At 46.8% G+C, this 17,787-nt stretch overlaps 1 protein-coding gene across 2 annotated transcripts in view; it reads right to left on the bottom strand.

Annotated features, from left to right (window-relative positions):
* Positions 1–3,438: 3,438 nt before the first annotated feature.
* Positions 3,439–17,787, bottom strand: part of NIT2 (nitrilase family member 2) — a 28,099-nt gene continuing 13,750 nt past the window's right edge. For both annotated transcript variants that reach the window (XM_012476981.3, XM_012476976.3), the window contains exons 7-10: positions 13,186–13,264; positions 8,095–8,193; positions 5,857–5,912; positions 3,439–5,510 (exon numbers count right to left, since the gene is read on the bottom strand). In XM_012476981.3, coding sequence (XP_012332404.1) covers positions 5,419–5,510; positions 5,857–5,912; positions 8,095–8,193; positions 13,186–13,264 — 326 coding nt within the window. In that variant the 3' untranslated portion in view covers positions 3,439–5,418. The remainder of the gene's footprint in view (positions 5,511–5,856; positions 5,913–8,094; positions 8,194–13,185; positions 13,265–17,787) is intronic.

The following is a 17,787-nucleotide window of genomic DNA, read 5'->3' as shown; positions in this document are numbered from 1 at the left end:
TTATCGTAACCAACCAATTCTGCCTCAGCCTCCCAAGTAGCTCAGATTACAGGTGGACACCACCATGCCCAATTTTTCTATTTTTAGTAGAGATGGCGTTTTGCCATATTGGCCAAAGGTCTTGAACTCCTGACCTTAAGTGATCTGCCCATCTTGGCCTCTCAAAGTGCTGGGATTACAGGCATGAGCCATCGCGCCTGGCCTCTAAATCAACACTGCTTTCTAACGAAGCTAAGATCTTAAGTAAATGAACATTCAGCTCTATAGCATACGAAGTTACATCATGTCCCAGGCTCTTCCCAGATCAGACTCCCAGGTAAGAAAATCATTCCAGAATTTAGCCAGAAAACTTGGCGAGAGAACAAGAGCAACCTGTAGGAATAAATTCATTCCAACTCAACATTTACTAAGCACTTACAGGATGGTGAGGGTTAGCCATGAAAAGATGAACACGAGGAGCTCAAAAACTGAGTGTGGGTGGTGTGGATAGCAAACAAACCTGTCCTGTGCTTCAGAGGAAGGGACTCTCTAGAATGGAAGTAGTGTGCCATGGAAGCGAGTAATAAATTGTACTAAGCATTAAGGAGTAAATAGCATTCCACAATGTGGGGAAGAACAGCCACAACAAATTTAAAGGTGCAGCATGAGCATGAGCTGAAAATTCAAGTTGAAGAGTCCAGCAAAGTGAAGTGGCTGTTTTTAAATGAACGGGAAAAAGCCAAGAGAAGAGCTCCGTGCATGAGAATTATCAGCATATATTTAAGACCATGCATGTAGCTGAGATTACTCAGGACGAAATGTAAAATGGAAAGGAGCTAAAAATAAAACTATTACGGTAAGGATCGTTAGCATGTAAGGTACAATGTTAAGCGGTCAGAGAGGCAGTAAGAGCAACTTCGCGTCAACGGTGTTGAGTTTGAGAGAGGCCAAGTGGACAGGTCCACAAATCGATCTTTAGTAATCTGCTGGAAGAGTGTCATTGGAAAGATGAGGGCAGAATCTGGCTGCTGGGATCTGAAAAGCAACTGAAAGAAATTTTAATAAATTGAGTGAAAAAAAATCAGAGTAATTTACAGGATGGCATGCTCTTTGTTCTGAGGGAGAAACTTTGAGACTGAATCTACAGGCTAAAGACTTAAAGCCTAGTTAGCACAATGGGGTATACTTGGATGATTCGAAATACTTCATGAAGAGCTGGGATGACCACTTTTGGAATTACTGCACCCTGTCCACCATATTCTGTTCTTGCAGATTCTTGTTCATTTGATTATGAATCAGCCATGACATAAATCACTGAACAAGAAGCACTATCCTTGTATGTATGTTTTAGTTATTTGTATTATCAGAGGCTTAACTTTTTAACTGGTGATTTTAACAAGACCATTTTATCCTAAAGTGGTTTCTCTTCCAACAACTGGCTTTTTCTTATTCTCCAACCTTCATTCACAAGTAGAAATGAATGAAGATAATAATGTGATAGGAAATGTGAAACTGCCATACACAGGTGGTTGTGAGGCATAAGGAAAAGCCCCTATTTAGCCTGCAGCACACGTACCATTTCCCTTTCTATCCCTCCTGGCTTCATCAGACCCACGCACCACCAAAACTTCCACAGCAATGCCTAAAAAGTACCACAAAAGGCTTAAGACCAGTGCCAATAAAGCAGAACATTTATCCTGAAACCTAAACTCTTGTCTACACTTTTTTTCACTTGATAGACTTTGCCCAGACCCATGTTTTGGTATCATGAAGGAGTCCTTCCCTAAATATCCAGTCGATGTCACAATCTGTCTACTCCTTGGTCATTTAAAAGCCCCACAGTGTTATTTATTTATTCATTTGCAACCAGTGCAATACTCATTATCTGTTAACAGTCAGCTTCAAAGAGCTAGGTCAAAGTCAAGTAGTACTTTCACCACGACCTGCACATCCTGACCTATTTCGACAGAGGTCATCATCCCTGCAAGGAATTCACTTAGATGTGAATTCATTAAATGTGTTGCCTTGGCTAAACTGCAAGAGATGGAGGTTCACAACATGTGATAGCAGACTTCAAACTATTACGAAAAAACGAAAACATTTCTAATTCATGAGAAGGCCACGGAGTACCGAGGTACAGCAGTTAAAACTTTTCCATGGCGTCAGTTGCAATGTTCTTCCTAAGTGGGAATCTCGTGTTCATTTTATTCAGATATCACTTTGTAAAAAGGTAAAATCCTGGGCCAGGTTCCCACACATTTTCTATGAATAAAATGTTACATACTAATTATAGGAGATGCCCCCTTCGTGATGTTTCTTTTCATATTTTTCAAGAGCACCAGAAGGCAAGATCACCTGATAAACCACTAAAAGGACAATTCATTTAATGAAATACCAAAAAACAAAACCATCAAAAGGCTGAGTGCAGGGGCTCATGCCTGTAATCCCAGCACTTTGGGAGGCTGAGGCTGGTGGATTGCTTGAGGCCAGGAGTTGGAGACTAGCCTGGCCAACATGGCAAAATCCCATTTCTACTAAAAATACAAAAATTAGGCTGGGTGTGGTGGCTCATGCCTGAAATCCTAGCACTTTGGGAGGCTAAGGCAGGTGGATCAGAGGGCAGGAGTTCAAGACCAGCCTGGCCAACATAGTGAAACCCTGTCTCTACTAAAAATACAAAAATTAGCCTGGTGTGGTGGTACGTGCCCATAGTCCCAGCTACTCAGGAGGCAGACGCATAAGAATTGCTTGAACCCAGGAGGCAGAGGCAGAGGATGCAGTGAACTGAGATCATGCCACTGCACTCCAGCCTGGGCAAGAGTGTGACTCTGTTAAAAAAAAAAAAAAAAGTTAATGAAATGTAACAAGTTTTAGCATCCACCTGCCTTACCTGTTACAGGAATGCTATATTGCTGTAAAGCATCTTTGCTTCTGTACCATCAAGACAGCTAGGATGGCTTGTCCACTGCTTTTCAAATATTCTGAGCAGCTCTTTGGAGGAAATTCTTGAGTTTTTTGGGGAATTAGAGAAAATCCAAGAGAGGGTTCTTAGGTTCCACACATCCACATCAACCAGACCATTCTTTCATTTTTCATACAGATGTGGGCTTTACAGTAAGACTTTCTATTTAAAAAAGAAAATGTAATCTGTCATGAGAATAGAGTAAAATATGTAAAAATAAGATAATAAAATATTTTTTTTTAAATAAAATTGTTTCACACTATTAAACGGTTTATTTGTCAGTGTGCCTGCTAGGATAGAGAGCAGTGGTCCTCAAAGTGCAGTCTAGGGCTACCTGAAAGTACCTGACATCCTTTAAAAGGATCTGTGAGGTTGCTTTTTTTTGCAACAGCCCAAAACTGGAAATAGCCCAAATCTCCAACAGCAGGTAAGTGGATAAACAAATTATATACTACTCAGCAATAAAAAAGGAATGAATTACTAATGCACACACCAGATGAATTTCCAAGTAATTTTGAGTGAAAGACATACAGAAAAAGTACAAATGGCATTATTTTACATATTTTAGAAAATGTAAGCTAATCTATAGTAATAAAATTTATCAGTGATTGACAGGACTAGCCAGAGGGATAATAGAGCACATGGAAACCTTTGGGGGTGGTAAATGTTATCTTGGAGTGGTTTATAGCTGTATATGTCCAATTTTACCAAATTGTACACTTATTTTTTTAAAAGTACAATTATGTATCAATTGTAAATTTAAAAATTAATTTTAAAAGGCATTTGTCTGTCTCTTGTTCTCAGTACCCAGTGCTGTTTTCCAGAGGTTAAGTGACACCATGTCTTCACCTTTATAGCTAATGGAATGTGTGCTCATCTATCTTGTTTTAAATTTTTCTCCATTTTATTTTCAAATATGGTAAATATCTATATATCCATCTTAAAGCAGTGGTGTGCTACAGCACGATTGCACCACCTCCCAAAAGCTGATCGTGCACATCTATTCCCAATTCTGTTTAGCAGTCTCATGCAGACAGCTTGAACTCAGCCATGGTTAAGTGTTTATACCTTGAAAATTGGCAAAATCGGGGCTTTTTCTCAAATAGCTGGTTGTTAAACAATTACCTGCCCACGTAAGCAAAAACTCATTGAAGTCTTTGATACACACACACGGGCCAGTAATTAACCAGCTATTTGTGTGTGTGTGTGTGTGTGTATATGTATATATGTAAATATACAGGTATATATTTAAGTATATGTGCACGTGTGTGTGTGTGTGAGAGAGATAGGGTCTCTGGCTGAACTCAAATTGGTGGACTCAAGGGATCCTCCTGCCTCAGCCTCCAAAATAGCTAGGACTACAGGCAAATGCTACAACGCATGCCTCAGTCTCTAATTTTTAACTGCAAAAGGATTCTCAAGCCAAATTGTCTAAGAAACACTAGGTTCAGTGATTCTTTATCTGTGGAGCTAGAAAGTATTACTGGGGAAAAAGAAAAAAGAAAAATAATGAGAGTTTCAGACACTCAATGCTATCAAAAAAATCTTTGGCTGGGCGTGGTGACTCACGCCTTTAATCCCAGTACTTTGGCAGGCAGAGGTGGGCGGATCACGAGGTCAGGAGTTCAAGACCAGCCTGGCCAACATGGTGAAACCCCATCTCTACTAAAGATACAAAACATTAGCCGGGTGTGGTGGCAGATGCCTGTAGTCCCAGCTACTCGGAAGGCTGAGGCAGAAGAATCACTTAAACCTGGGAGGAGGAGGTTGCAGTGAGCTGAGATCATGCCATTGCACTCCAGCCTGGCAACAGATGAGGCTCTGTCTCAAAAAAAAAAAAAAAAATCTTTTGCAGAGATTCATACTAAATTGCCTTCACCAAATGCTACCACTGACTGCCATTCTCCCACGAGGCTCTTTGTTGACCCAGTCCTTCCTCCAAGACCAGGAGGGCCTGGGGTGGAATGAGTAGCTCCTTCTTAAATTTGAAGAGCCCAAAGGCTGGTAGGAGGGGTGGGACTGCCGCCGCCTCTGGCGTCCTATAGCTACTCAGGAGCCCGAAATGGAACTTCAAGGTACTGCTTAGAAAAGAATAGCACCAGACCACGTTTTCTAGGTGATGGAGATTCCAACTCCAGCAACGGGATAAGAGGTTCATGACACAAATATTATGTGAATCAATCACCAGGATACCAAGATCTGATACTTTCACAAACTGCTTGGAGGCAACTTAAGTACAGAAGAAGCTTCAGAATCAGCCCAGCTTTCTGCTCTCCAGCTCCAGGCTGCATCCTTTTTAACTATTTAATGTGATGTGGAAAATGTCGGCGTGATGAGGCTTTCTCATCTCAATAGAGAACCTGGAAAGGACAGGGCTGAATTAAAAAAAAAAAATCTTCATTAAAGAATTTAATAGGGAGTTGATTATGTTGCAGAATCATATCTTCCTGTTCTGTGACACATTACAAACATAAACTTTAGGGCTTTTTCATCTCCACTGCATACAGGTCTGATCGCTTCTGTCTAAAAATGGGGATTTGCTGGCGTATTTCAGCCAGCTTCTTCAGGTCTGCAAAAAACAGGAAAGTGCACTATTAATAATTTGCAACTCCTCACTAACCAAGGAGATTTCACCCCCAGACTGTATAAACCACTAGAGTCTTAGTAAGTAACTGAGTAACAGGTCTTGCCTAGATACACAGATAGCCTGGCATCATTTCAAACCAAACCAAGAAAACACAAGCTGATATACTCCCCAGAGCCGGATCAGAGAACCAGACCCGAGAATATCCTCAGAGATAAATGAGGAGGCACATAAAGGAACCCCTCCGAATGACAGGGACTTCCCAGCTATGGAGTCTGGCCTCAGAACAATGGGGACATCAGAGTCCTAACCCTGCTTGGGAACATCTTACCTATGTCTGAATACACGATCGTTTCTTCTGTGCCCGCTTTGGCTAGGACCTCCCCCCTGAAAAAGAAGCAGTAGAGAATGAGTGGACTCACTGGTATCTGGGGATATTCAAGATCTCTGTTTCTTCCTCCCCACCTCACAGGCCAAAGGGGCAAGTCTGAGATTTAAAACAAGAAGGCAGTGGTACAGATTTCGTTCTAGCATTTCAATAACTCTGTGACCTTGTGGAAACTTATTTTGAATCTCCATTTCCTAATCTATAAAGTGGAAATAACAGCTCTGTGAGGGCTTAGTGATAAAACTGTGGATCATGTTTCATAAACTGCAAACCACTAGGGAATGGTGGTTATCGGATGATTATAAAGATCTGGGAACAGAGCTACCTACGACCAACAGGAAGCTCCATCTCATGCCCTCATGAGTGCATTTCAGTGGGACCCCTTAACAAGGGTAGGCTGGACCTGCTCTGAAATTCATACCTGCCTAAACTGCTACCCTACCCAAGAGTGATGAAGCTGGGCCTAGGCAGGGCCCCTGATCTGCTGGGTTCTCCGCTCTGGTGGCTGTGATGCCTGGAACCCTATGTTAATGGGCTTCAGTTTCAGATTTGAGGGAGAGTTCAACCTCTGGGGGCTGCGTAGAAGTGGCGCAGGGGGATGGAGGGTAACCTCACACTGGCAAGAGCCCTGCACGAGGGAACAGCCACACTCCTTTATAAGTCCAGGGTAAGGCTGACCTGTAAAATTATCTCCAAGCAGGGTGCAGTGGCTCATGCCTGTAATCCCAGCACTTTGGGAGGCCAAGGTGAGTGGATCACTTGAGGTCAGGAGTTTGAGACAAGCTTGGCCAATATAGCGAAACCCCATTAGTACTAAAAATACAAAAAATTAGCTGAGTGTGGTGCTGCCCACCTGTAATCCCAGCTACTAAGAGGCTGAGGGGGAAGAATGGCTCAAACCCAGGAGGCAGAGGTTGCAGTGAGCCAAGATCACACCACTGCACTTCAGCCTGGGCGACAGAGTGATACTCCATCTCAAAAAAAAAAAAAAAAAAGAAACTATCTCCAGTGCTTAGTCTCTTGGCCCAGAGCAAGGGTTCAAACCCTTATCTAGAAGCTTCTCCAAAATAATCTGATGTAACAACTGATTCTGTTTACCAGATAGCCACAGACTTTTGGCACAAATGAGCTACAAGCACCACCATTTATAACAAGTTAAGTGAATTCTTTTCTGATTCTTCCCAATTTGCCCTGGCATTTAAAGATCTCTGGACAGTGGAACTTGATGCAAGTTCAAGAAAATTTTCAAGTCAACTTAAGTCCTTCAATGCCCCCAAGCCTAATGTGCAGGAGGCCAACTGGAATGTCACACTAGTCGTATCTTCCAGGTCCTCCCTACCACACACATCGAGCTCTGAGCCCTTGGGAACCCCACAGTACTATTTAACTCTTCTCAGTCTTGTTACTGGTATACTTATCCTAAAATGTAGACACACACACCAGTGTGTGCTTTCATGCAGAGAACTAGTGTGGAACACATCCAGGTTCTGAAGGCAAACGTCCTGGATTCAAACACCAGTGCTAGCCGCTCTGTCTCTGTAATGCTATCATCTATAAACTGTGCTTAATAACAACAAGCTCCTGAGAGTTCAAGTTGAGACCATGTGTGTGAAAGTACAATGTAAACTATACAAATGCCGACGGTAAGGAATGTATGTGGGTCTGTGACTGTGCTTCTGTCTGGGCGGGCTTATGTGCTGGCCCACTGAGTAATAAAATGCTTCGCCCTTTTGTAGGGGAGAGGGTCATAGTTTTACCTATTGAACCCATCCTGACTGCTCCTCTGATCATTATTCTGGGAGCAAAGTCCTCACCCTGTAACTCATTCCTATCCAAGGACCAGTCAGCCAGCTTAAATTTTAGCCAAAAGGTAAGTAATTCGGTGTCTCTTGCTACCGGCTGCCCGTCACTGCTGCCTTGTTGACCCACGGGATCCAATCTGACTGACAATGAAGGTCAAAAGAAACTCAGAAGAGGGCTAAGGCCAAGCACTTGATCAGGAGAGCAGGGTGATTCCTTTCCCACATCGTTTTCAGCAGAAGCTTCTCTCACAGAGAGAGGCAGAAAGCTGGCAGGGTATGTGGGGAAATGGGAGCTAGCGGTGGGCGCCTGGCTGCTCAGGAACAAGAAAACACATCTGCCGACGAGCCATTTCTCAAGCTCCGACTGGGCCTCACTTACCAAGGGTTCACCACGGTGCTGTGTCCCCAGGCAACATAGGAGGCTTTGTCATCCCGGGCAGGTGAGGCTGTGGCCACATACACCTGATTATCAACAGCTCTGTAGTCAACAGACAGGAAAGAGGTAAATCCTACATTATAAATCTGACATTTTTCTAACCCTAGTAGATAGATCCTTCTTTTAAAAAATAGGACAGTTCAGGCTAACTCAGATGTGGAAGAAAGCCAGAGCCACGGAACCTTTTTTTTTTTTTTTTTTTTTTTTTTAAAGAGAGAGAGAGAATAGGAAGGAGGAAAAAGGAAGAGAAAGAGAGAGAGAGAATGGGGAGGAGGGAGAAGGAAAAGAAAGAGGGAGAGAGAATGGGAGTATTGCTTTCTTGCCCAGGCTAGAATGCAATTTAGTAATGGGTATTGAAAACCTCTTTTATACTGATAATTATACTTAATGATCTAGTCAGGAAGGAATAAGGGAAGAAGATAACAAACAAACAGCCAACCAATATTTCATTTAAACCTATGAAATGCTATGCAATTACTGAGGAGTGATTTACTTCCAATTATATAGTCCCCTTTGGAATAGGTGTGAGGTGGTAATGTATGTTTTGTGTATTTGAAGTGGAGAGTTCTATAAATGTTTATTAAGTTTACTTGTTCCGGGTCTGAGTTCAAGTCCTGGATGTCCTTGTTAATTTTCTGTCTCGTTGATCTATAGAATCGTTAGCTCTTCTTGTTGCATTGATCCTTTTGCCATTATGTAATGTCATTCCTCGCCTCTTTTGATCTTTGTTGCTTTAAAGTCTACTTTATCAGAGGCGAGAATTGCATCTCCTGCTTTTTGTTTATTAGTTTATTTTTACTCTCTGTTTGATTGGTAAATCTTCCTCCTTCTCTCTGAGTCTTTATGTATTGTTGCATGTAAGATGGGCCCGGATGCAGCGTACCAATGGGTTTTGGCTTTTTATCCAATTAAAATATATATAAGTTTAATACCGGCGTTTGATGCTAGCTGGCTGTTTTGCCCATTAGTTGATGTAAATTTTTTATTGTGTTAAAGTTCTTTGCTTTTTGATATATTTTTGGAAAGGCTGATATTGGTTGTTCCTTTATATGTATAGAGCTTCTTTCAGAAGCTCTTGTAAAGCAGGCCTGGTGGTGGTGAACTCTCTAAGTACTTGTTTGTTCGCAAAAGATTTAATTTTTCCTTCGCTCATAAAGCTTAGTTTGGCTGGATAGGAAATTCTGGGTTGAAAGTTCTTTTCTTTAAGGATGTTAAATATTGGTCCCCACTCTCTTCTGGCTTGCAGGGTTTCTGCTGAGAGATCTGCTGTAAGTCTGATAGGTTTCCCTTTATGGGTAACCTGACCTTTCTCTCTGGCTGCCCTTAGTATTTTCTCCTTCATTTCAACCCTAATAAATCTGGCGATTATGTGCCTTGGGGTTGGTCTTCTTGAAGAATATCTTTGTGGTGTTCTCTGTATTACCTGGAGTTGAATATTACCCTGCCTTGCCAGGTTGGGAAAATTTTCCTGAATGATATCCTGGAGAGTATTTTCCAACTTGGATTCATTCTCTTCATCACATTCAGGTACACCTATCAAACGTAAATTAGGTCTTTTCACATAGTCCCATATTTCCTGGAGGCTTTGCTCATTCCTTTTCATCCTTTTTTCTGCATTCTTGTCTTCTCGTTTCATTTCACTGAGCTGGTCCTCGACTTCTGATATCCTTCCTTCTGCTTGATCAATTCGACTGTTTAAACTTGTGCATGCTTCGCGAAGTTCTCGTGTTGTGTTTTTCAGCTCCATCAATTCACTTATATTCTTCTCTAAATTGTCCATTCTCGTTAACATTTCGTCAAACCTTTTTTCAAGGTTCTTAGTTTCTTTGCATTGGGTTAGAACAAGTTCTTTTAATTCACAGAAGTTTCTTATCACCCACGTTTTGAAACCTGCTTCTGTTATTGGAACACACGTGTAATCTATTAAGCCTTGTTCCGTTACTGATGAGGAATTGCAATCCCCTGTAGAGGGAGAGGCATTCTGGTTTTGCGTATTCTCTACCTTTTTACGCTGGTTTCTTCCCTTCATTATATATTTGTCCGTCTGTCGTCTTTATAATTACCGACTTTCTAACTGGGTCTCTGACGTCCAACTTGTTGATTCCCTGCTCCGAAATCTGAGCAATCCACTGAGCCGGCCAAAACAGCGGTGTTAAGATTGATGGTGCTTTTCTGCCCGGGAATTTCCGGACTCTGCACCAAGAACTGGCGTGCTAAGGCACCAGCAAAACCGCCACGCCGGCCACAAGAGTCGCCCTGGCGACCCGTGGAGCTCCTCCACTGGGAATATCCTGGTCCGTGAGCAACAAATATTCATCTGAAAGTGTGGCGTCCTCTCGTTCTTTGCGCTTTCACTGGGAGGTACGTGCCCGAGCTGCTAATCATCAGCCATCTTGGATCTCTCTCCCCCTTTTTTTTTTAAAAAAGTTACCTTACTGCATAAGCCAGTGGTTCTCAACAATAAGCAGTGTTGCCCACCAAATTTGACAACGTCTGGAGATTTTCCTATCGCGATTAAGGAGATGCTTACTGATACCAAGTAGGTGGAGGCCAGGGATGCTGCAAAACATCCTTCCATGCATGGGACAGCCCCACACAAACAATTATAGACCTACGGCCAGGCACGGTAGCTCACGCCTGCAATCCCAGCACTTTGGGAGGCCAAGGTGGGCAGATCACAAGGTCAGGAGTTTGAGACCAGCCTGACCAACATGGTGAAACCCCGTCTCTACTAAAAATACAAAAACTAGCTGGCCGTGGTGGTGCGCTTGTAATCTCAGCTACTCAGGAGGCTGAGGCAGGAGAATCGCTTGAACCCGGGAGGTGGAGGTTGTACTGAGCTGAGATTGTGCCACTGCACTCCAGCCTGGGTGACAGAGCTAGACTCATCTCAAAAAAAAGGCTGGGCCCGGTGGCTCACGCCTGTAATCCCAGCACTTTGGAAGGCCGAGGCGGGTGGATCATGAGGTCAAGAGGTCAAAACCATCCTGGCCAACATGGTGAAACCCTGTCTCTACTAAAATATAAAAATTAGCTGGGCTTGGTGGCGCATGTCTGTAGTCCCAGCTACTCGGGAGGCTGAGGGAGAAGAATTGCTTGAACCCAGGAGGCAGAGGTTGCACTGAGCCGAGATCTTGCCACTGCACTCCAGCCTGGTGCCTGGCTACAGAGCAAGACTGTCTCAACAACAACAACAACAAAAATTAGCCAGGCATGGTAGCACACGCCTGCAGTCCCAGCTATTTGGGAGGCTAAGGCCAGAGAATTAAACCTGAGAGGCGGAGGTTGCAGCGATCCAAGATTGTGCCATTGCACTCCAGCCTGGGTGACAGACTCCATCTCAAAAATAAATAAATAAATAAAATAACAGACCTAAATGTCAACAGTGCAACTGTGGAGAAACCCTGCCTTAAGCTAATACAAGACAAAAGTGTCTCTGGTCAATGCCAGTCAAGGTGGCCGGAGAGACTGGAGTGGCCGTGCAAAAGCAATACACCTGCAGGGCCATGTGGTGCTCCCATGCTCCCGGCAGTAGTCCCACCATCTCAAATAAGACAAGAATTGCAGCTCGCAGTCCACGTACACCAAACCACGTCACCTGGGAGCCCTCTGGACTTAACAGACCAATGCTGGGTCATCTCAGTATCCTAGAAACTTTTCTTACTTTTGACAAAATTGTACATTCATTAATACTCATGGCACCTTATACCCCCACCCCCATCTTCCACCGTGCAACCAGCCAAAACTTTCCCTTCCATTGAAAATTACCACCATCTCTAGATGTGAGAATAATGGCTACCTCTAGGCAGAGAGAGGAGTGTTGACTAGAAATGGGCAGAAAAGGGAGCATCTTCAAGGGCTGGAAATGTTTTCTGTTCATCTTGGTGGCAGGTGAAAAATTCACCAACCTATATGCTTAAAATTAGCACATTTTTTTGTATTACTTCAATTTTTACAAATTCTAAAGAAAACCATTGTCTCAGACCAGCATTTCATGGACTGTAGAGCACTTTATAGACAGACAGACAGACACACACACACACAGTCACACTCATTTTCCCTTCCATCTTACGTCCACCTATGCTCTTTGCCCTTCACCACCCCTCAGCCTTGGAAGACTGAGGAAAGGCACCTGTGACCTGCCAAAGATGCCTGTGCAAAGCCCTGGAGTTACAGGTTAGAAGAACAAGAGCTGCTAATGAGCTTCTTGGTGCAGTAGCCCCAGGACTAGTAGGACGGTGTGAAGGATGGGGTAGGATAAGCATCCTAATCTGAATAAGCACAGAATCAGCTGGGTACAGACCACAAATCTCTCCCTAGGTCAAGCTAAAATAACCCCTGCCTTTTCATTGGCTTCTGGGGCTCTGAAGACATAAGCCCTGTGGGTCTCAATTTCTCTGTCAAAGTTGCTGGAACTAACTTAAGAGGGATCAATCAACATCTAATCATGGAAAAACGAAATCACTAACCACCTGACACACTGAATACTGAAAATGCAAAAACCACAGTTCCAGCAGGGCTTGGGCTCACGCCTGCAATCCCGGCACTCTGAGAGGCTGAGGCGGGAAGATCGCTTGAGGTCAGGAGATTCAGACCAGCTTGGTCAATAAAGTGAGGTTCTATCTCTTCAAAAATCAAAAAATTAGCCAGGCATGGTGGCACATGCTTGTAGTCCCACCTACTCAGGAGGCTGAGGCAGGAGGATCACTTGAGCCCAGGATTTCAAGGCTGTAATGAGTTATGATTACGCCACTGCACTCCAGCCGGGGCAACAGTAAGACCCCATCTCTTAGAAAAAAACAAAAAGTTCAGTTTCTAAAATCCATGAGGTTGGTGCTGTGGCTTCTGAGGAGAAAGTGCCCAGCAGCAGAAGTCCTCCTCATAGCCTCATTCCTTTCCAACTGCATTTGGATACCCGGGCATCCTGAGTCAGGGGCAGAATCCACACCAGGAAGGCTGGTACCTCCACCCAACCGGAAACCCTTCCACGAAGAGGACATACTGAGAGGCTTGAATATATGGTTTCTTTCTTACCTGCCTCGCTGAAGCAACTCCCAGTGGGCTGGTCCAGTGGTCAGATTGAAAGCTCCTGGATATACCAACAGCTGGCAGCCTTGGGGAGAGAAAAGCCAAAGAACAGTGGGTGCAGTGAGCACCTACTTCCACCAGTCCTCCCCACTGCTCCTCATCTAGCACCCACCACCACCAGTCCTCCCCACTGCTCCTCTAGCACCCACCACCACCAGTCCTCCCCACTGCTCCTCATCTAGCACCCACCACCACCAGTCCTCCCCACTGCTCCTCATCTAGCACCCACCACCACCAGTCCTCCCCACTGCTCCTGATCTAGCACCCAACACCACCAGTCCTCTCCACTGCTCCTCATCTAGCACCCACCACCACCAGTCCTCCCCACTGCTCCTCATCTAGCACCCAACACCACCAGTCCTCCCCACTGCTCCTTATCTAGCACCCACCACCACCAGTCCTCCCCACTGCTCCTCATCTAGCACCCAACACCACCAGTCCTCCCCACTGCTCCTCATCTAGCACCCACCACCACCAGTCCTCCCCACTGCTCCTGATCTAGCACCCAACACCACCAGTCCTCCCCACTGCTCCTCATCTAGCACCCACCACCACGTCCTCCCCACTGCTCCTGATCTAGCACCCACCACCACCAGTCCTCCCCACTGCTCCTCATCTAGCACCCAACACCACCAGTCCTCCCCACTGCTCCTGATCTAGCACCCACCACCACCAGTCCTCCCCACTGCTCCTGATCTAGCACCCACCACCACCAGTCCTCCCCACTGCTCCTGATCTAGCACCCACCACCACCAGTCCTCCCCACTGCTCCTGATCTAGCACCCAACACCACCAGTCCTCCCCACTGCTCCTCATCTAGCACCCACCACCACCAGTCCTCCCCACTGCTCCTGATCTAGCACCCACCACCACCAGTCCTCCCCACTGCTCCTGATCTAGCACCCAACACCACCAGTCCTCCCCACTGCTCCTCATCTAGCACCCACCACCACCAGTCCTCCCCACTGCTCCTGATCTAGCACCCAACACCACCAGTCCTCCCCACTGCTCCTCTAGCACCCAACACCACCAGTCCTCCCCACTGCTCCTGATCTAGCACCCAACACCACCAGTCCTCCCCACTGCTCCTCATCTAGCACCCACCACCACCAGTCCTCCCCACTGCTCCTCATCTAGCACCCAACACCACCAGTCCTCCCCACTGCTCCTCATCTAGCACCCACCACCACCAGTCCTCCCCACTGCTCCTGATCTAGCACCCAACACCACCAGTCCTCCCCACTGCTCCTCATCTAGCACCCACCACCACCAGTCCTCCCCACTGCTCCTGATCTAGCACCCAACACCACCAGTCCTCCCCACTGCTCCTTATCTAGCACCCACCACCACCAGTCCTCCCCACTGCTCCTGATCTAGCACCCAACACCACCAGTCCTCCCCACTGCTCCTCTAGCACCCAACACCACCAGTCCTCCCCACTGCTCCTCATCTAGCACCCACCACCACCAGTCCTCCCCACTGCTCCTGATCTAGCACCCACCACCACCAGTCCTCCCCACTGCTCCTCATCTAGCACCCACCACCACCAGTCCTCCCCACTGCTCCTGATCTAGCACCCAACACCACCAGTCCTCCCCACTGCTCCTCATCTAGCACCCACCACCACCAGTCCTCCCCACTGCTCCTGATCTAGCACCCACCACCACCAGTCCTCCCCACTGCTCCTGATCTAGCACCCACCACCACCAGTCCTCCCCACTGCTCCTCATCTAGCACCCACCACCACCAGTCCTCCCCACTGCTCCTGATCTAGCACCCACCACCACCAGTCCTCCCCACTGCCCCTCATCTAGCACCCACCACCACCAGTCCTCCCCACTGCTCCTGATCTAGCACCCACCACCACCAGTCCTCCCCACTGCTCCTCATCTAGCACCCAACACCACCAGTCCTCCCCACTGCTCCTGATCTAGCACCCAACACCACCAGTCCTCCCCACTGCTCCTGATCTAGCACCCACCACCACCAGTCCTCCCCACTGCTCCTCATCTAGCACCCACCACCACCAGTCCTCCCCACTGCTCCTGATCTAGCACCCAACACCACCAGTCCTCCCCACTGCTCCTGATCTAGCACCCAACACCACCAGTCCTCCCCACTGCTCCTGATCTAGCACCCAACACCACCAGTCCTCCCCACTGCTCCTCTAGCACCCACCACCACCAGTCCTCTCCACTGCTCCTCATCTAGCACCCAACACCACCAGTCCTCCCCACTGCTCCTCATCTAGCACCCACCACCACCAGTCCTCCCCACTGCTCCTGATCTAGCACCCAACACCACCAGTCCTCCCCACTGCTCCTGATCTAGCACCCACCACCACCAGTCCTCCCCACTGCTCCTCATCTAGCACCCACCACCACCAGTCCTCCCCACTGCTCCTGATCTAGCACCCAACACCACCAGTCCTCCCCACTGCTCCTCATCTAGCACCCACCACCACCAGTCCTCCCCACTGCTCCTGATCTAGCACCCAACACCACCAGTCCTCCCCACTGCTCCTTATCTAGCACCCACCACCACCAGTCCTCCCCACTGCTCCTTATCTAGCACCCAACACCACCAGTCCTCCCCACTGCTCCTTATCTAGCACCCACCACCACCAGTCCTCCCCACTGCTCCTGATCTAGCACCCACCACCACCAGTCCTCCCCACTGCTCCTCTAGCACCCACCACCACCAGTCCTCCCCACTGCCCCTCATCTAGCACCCACCACCACCAGTCCTCCCCACTGCTCCTGATCTAGCACCCACCACCACCAGTCCTCCCCACTGCTCCTGATCTAGCACCCAACACCACCAGTCCTCCCCACTGCTCCTGATCTAGCACCCAACACCACCAGTCCTCCCCACTGCTCCTTATCTAGCAGGGACTGAACTCAAACTTTCCAAAACATAAAACGATGTCAGAAGTCATACAGTGCCAGAAGCAATTAAGATACGGCTCTGAATTCCTTTACATCAGTCACACATATATGGACACACAAGAAAAACAGTATTGATCACCAAAATGACATGTAACTTTGAGACAGAAATAATACCGGATGGTCGCAAGAGGACAGAAAATTCCAGGCAGCAGTTTTCTTAGGACTAGCAAAAGGAAACTGTTGAAACAGCTGCATAAGCTAGGGCATAAGACCCTGAGAAACCAGGGCTAATTCCAACTGGATCCACTGTGGTGTTGGATTTGACCCAGGTTTCACCTAGGATCTCCTTATCCTCATTAGAAGCTCATTAACATACTAAATCACGGCTGGGCACAGTGGCTCACGCCTGTAATCCCAGCACTTTGGGAGGCCGAGGCGGGTGGATCACGAGGTCAAGAGATCGAGACCATCCTGGTCAACATGGTGAAACCCTGTCTCTACTAAAAATACAAAAAATTAGCTGGGCACGGTGGCGCGTGCCTGTAATCACAGCTACTCAAGAGGCTGAGGCAGGAGAATTGCCTGAACCCAGGAGGCGGAGGTTGCGGTGAGCCGAGATCGTGCCATTGCACTCCAGCCTGGGTAACAAGAGCGAAACGCCGTCTCAAAAAAAAAAAAACAAAAAACATAATAAATCACACACCCACCATGACAGTTTCTGAACACCCATATTTGGTGAAAAAATGAGTGGCACCACAATTCCGAGAAATCTCCACCTTTTTCTAGGAAGCTTCATGAATATTTCACCCCTTTAAAGAAATCCATAAAGGTGGCCGGGCATGGTGGCCTGTAATCCGAGCGCTTTGGGAGGCTGAGGCGGGTTGATCACCTGAGGTCAGGAGTTCGAGACCAACCTGGCCAATATGATGAAACCCTGTCTCTACTACAAATACAAAAAAATAGCTGGGCGTGGTGGTGGGTGCCTATAATCCCAGTAACTAGGGATCCTGAGGCAGAACTGCTTGAATCCAGGAAGGGGAGTTTGCAGTGAGCCAAGATCGCACCACTGCACTCCAGCCTAGACGACAGATGGAGACTCTGTCTCAAAAAAAAAAGCCCATAAAAGTAGATGGCCCAAACCTCCTTGTGCACGACTTCTTAAGCACACACACACTGCCCTTCTGGAGTGTGCACTTTTCACTGTGTGATGAATCTGCATACTTCCGCTATTTTCTGACTCATCCTGAATTCCTCCTTGCGATGGTATAGTGTTGACGGCATGGACACGGGCTGGGGCCAGGGCCCCACTCCTCTTGGGAGCCTCCCTACCCTACCGGCATCAACTTCACTCAAAAAAGTACAGAAAGCCTGGGCAACATACAGAGACCCCATCTCTACAAAACATTAAAAATTAGCCAGGTGTGGTGGCACATGCCTAGAGTCCCAGCTACTTGGAAGGCTGAGGTGGGAGGATCACTTGAGCCCAGGAGATCAGGGCTTCAGTGAGCCATGATCATACCTGCACTCTAGCCTGGGTGACAATGACACCCTGCCTCAAAACAAACAAAAATAAGGTAGAGAACTGTCATTCAAATTTCTCTCAGCTCTGGCTGGGTGCAGTGGCTCATGCCTGTAATCCCAGCACTTTGGGAGACCGAGG

The sequence above is a fragment of the Aotus nancymaae genome, unplaced genomic scaffold, assembly GCF_030222135.1.
Source record: "Aotus nancymaae isolate 86718 unplaced genomic scaffold, 86718_ANA_hifiasm-v0.15.2.pri h1tg000011l, whole genome shotgun sequence".
Taxonomy (NCBI): domain Eukaryota; kingdom Metazoa; phylum Chordata; class Mammalia; order Primates; family Aotidae; genus Aotus; species Aotus nancymaae.
The sequence above is the reverse complement of the archived record's forward strand: the minus strand, read 5'-3'. Positions and strand labels throughout refer to the sequence as shown.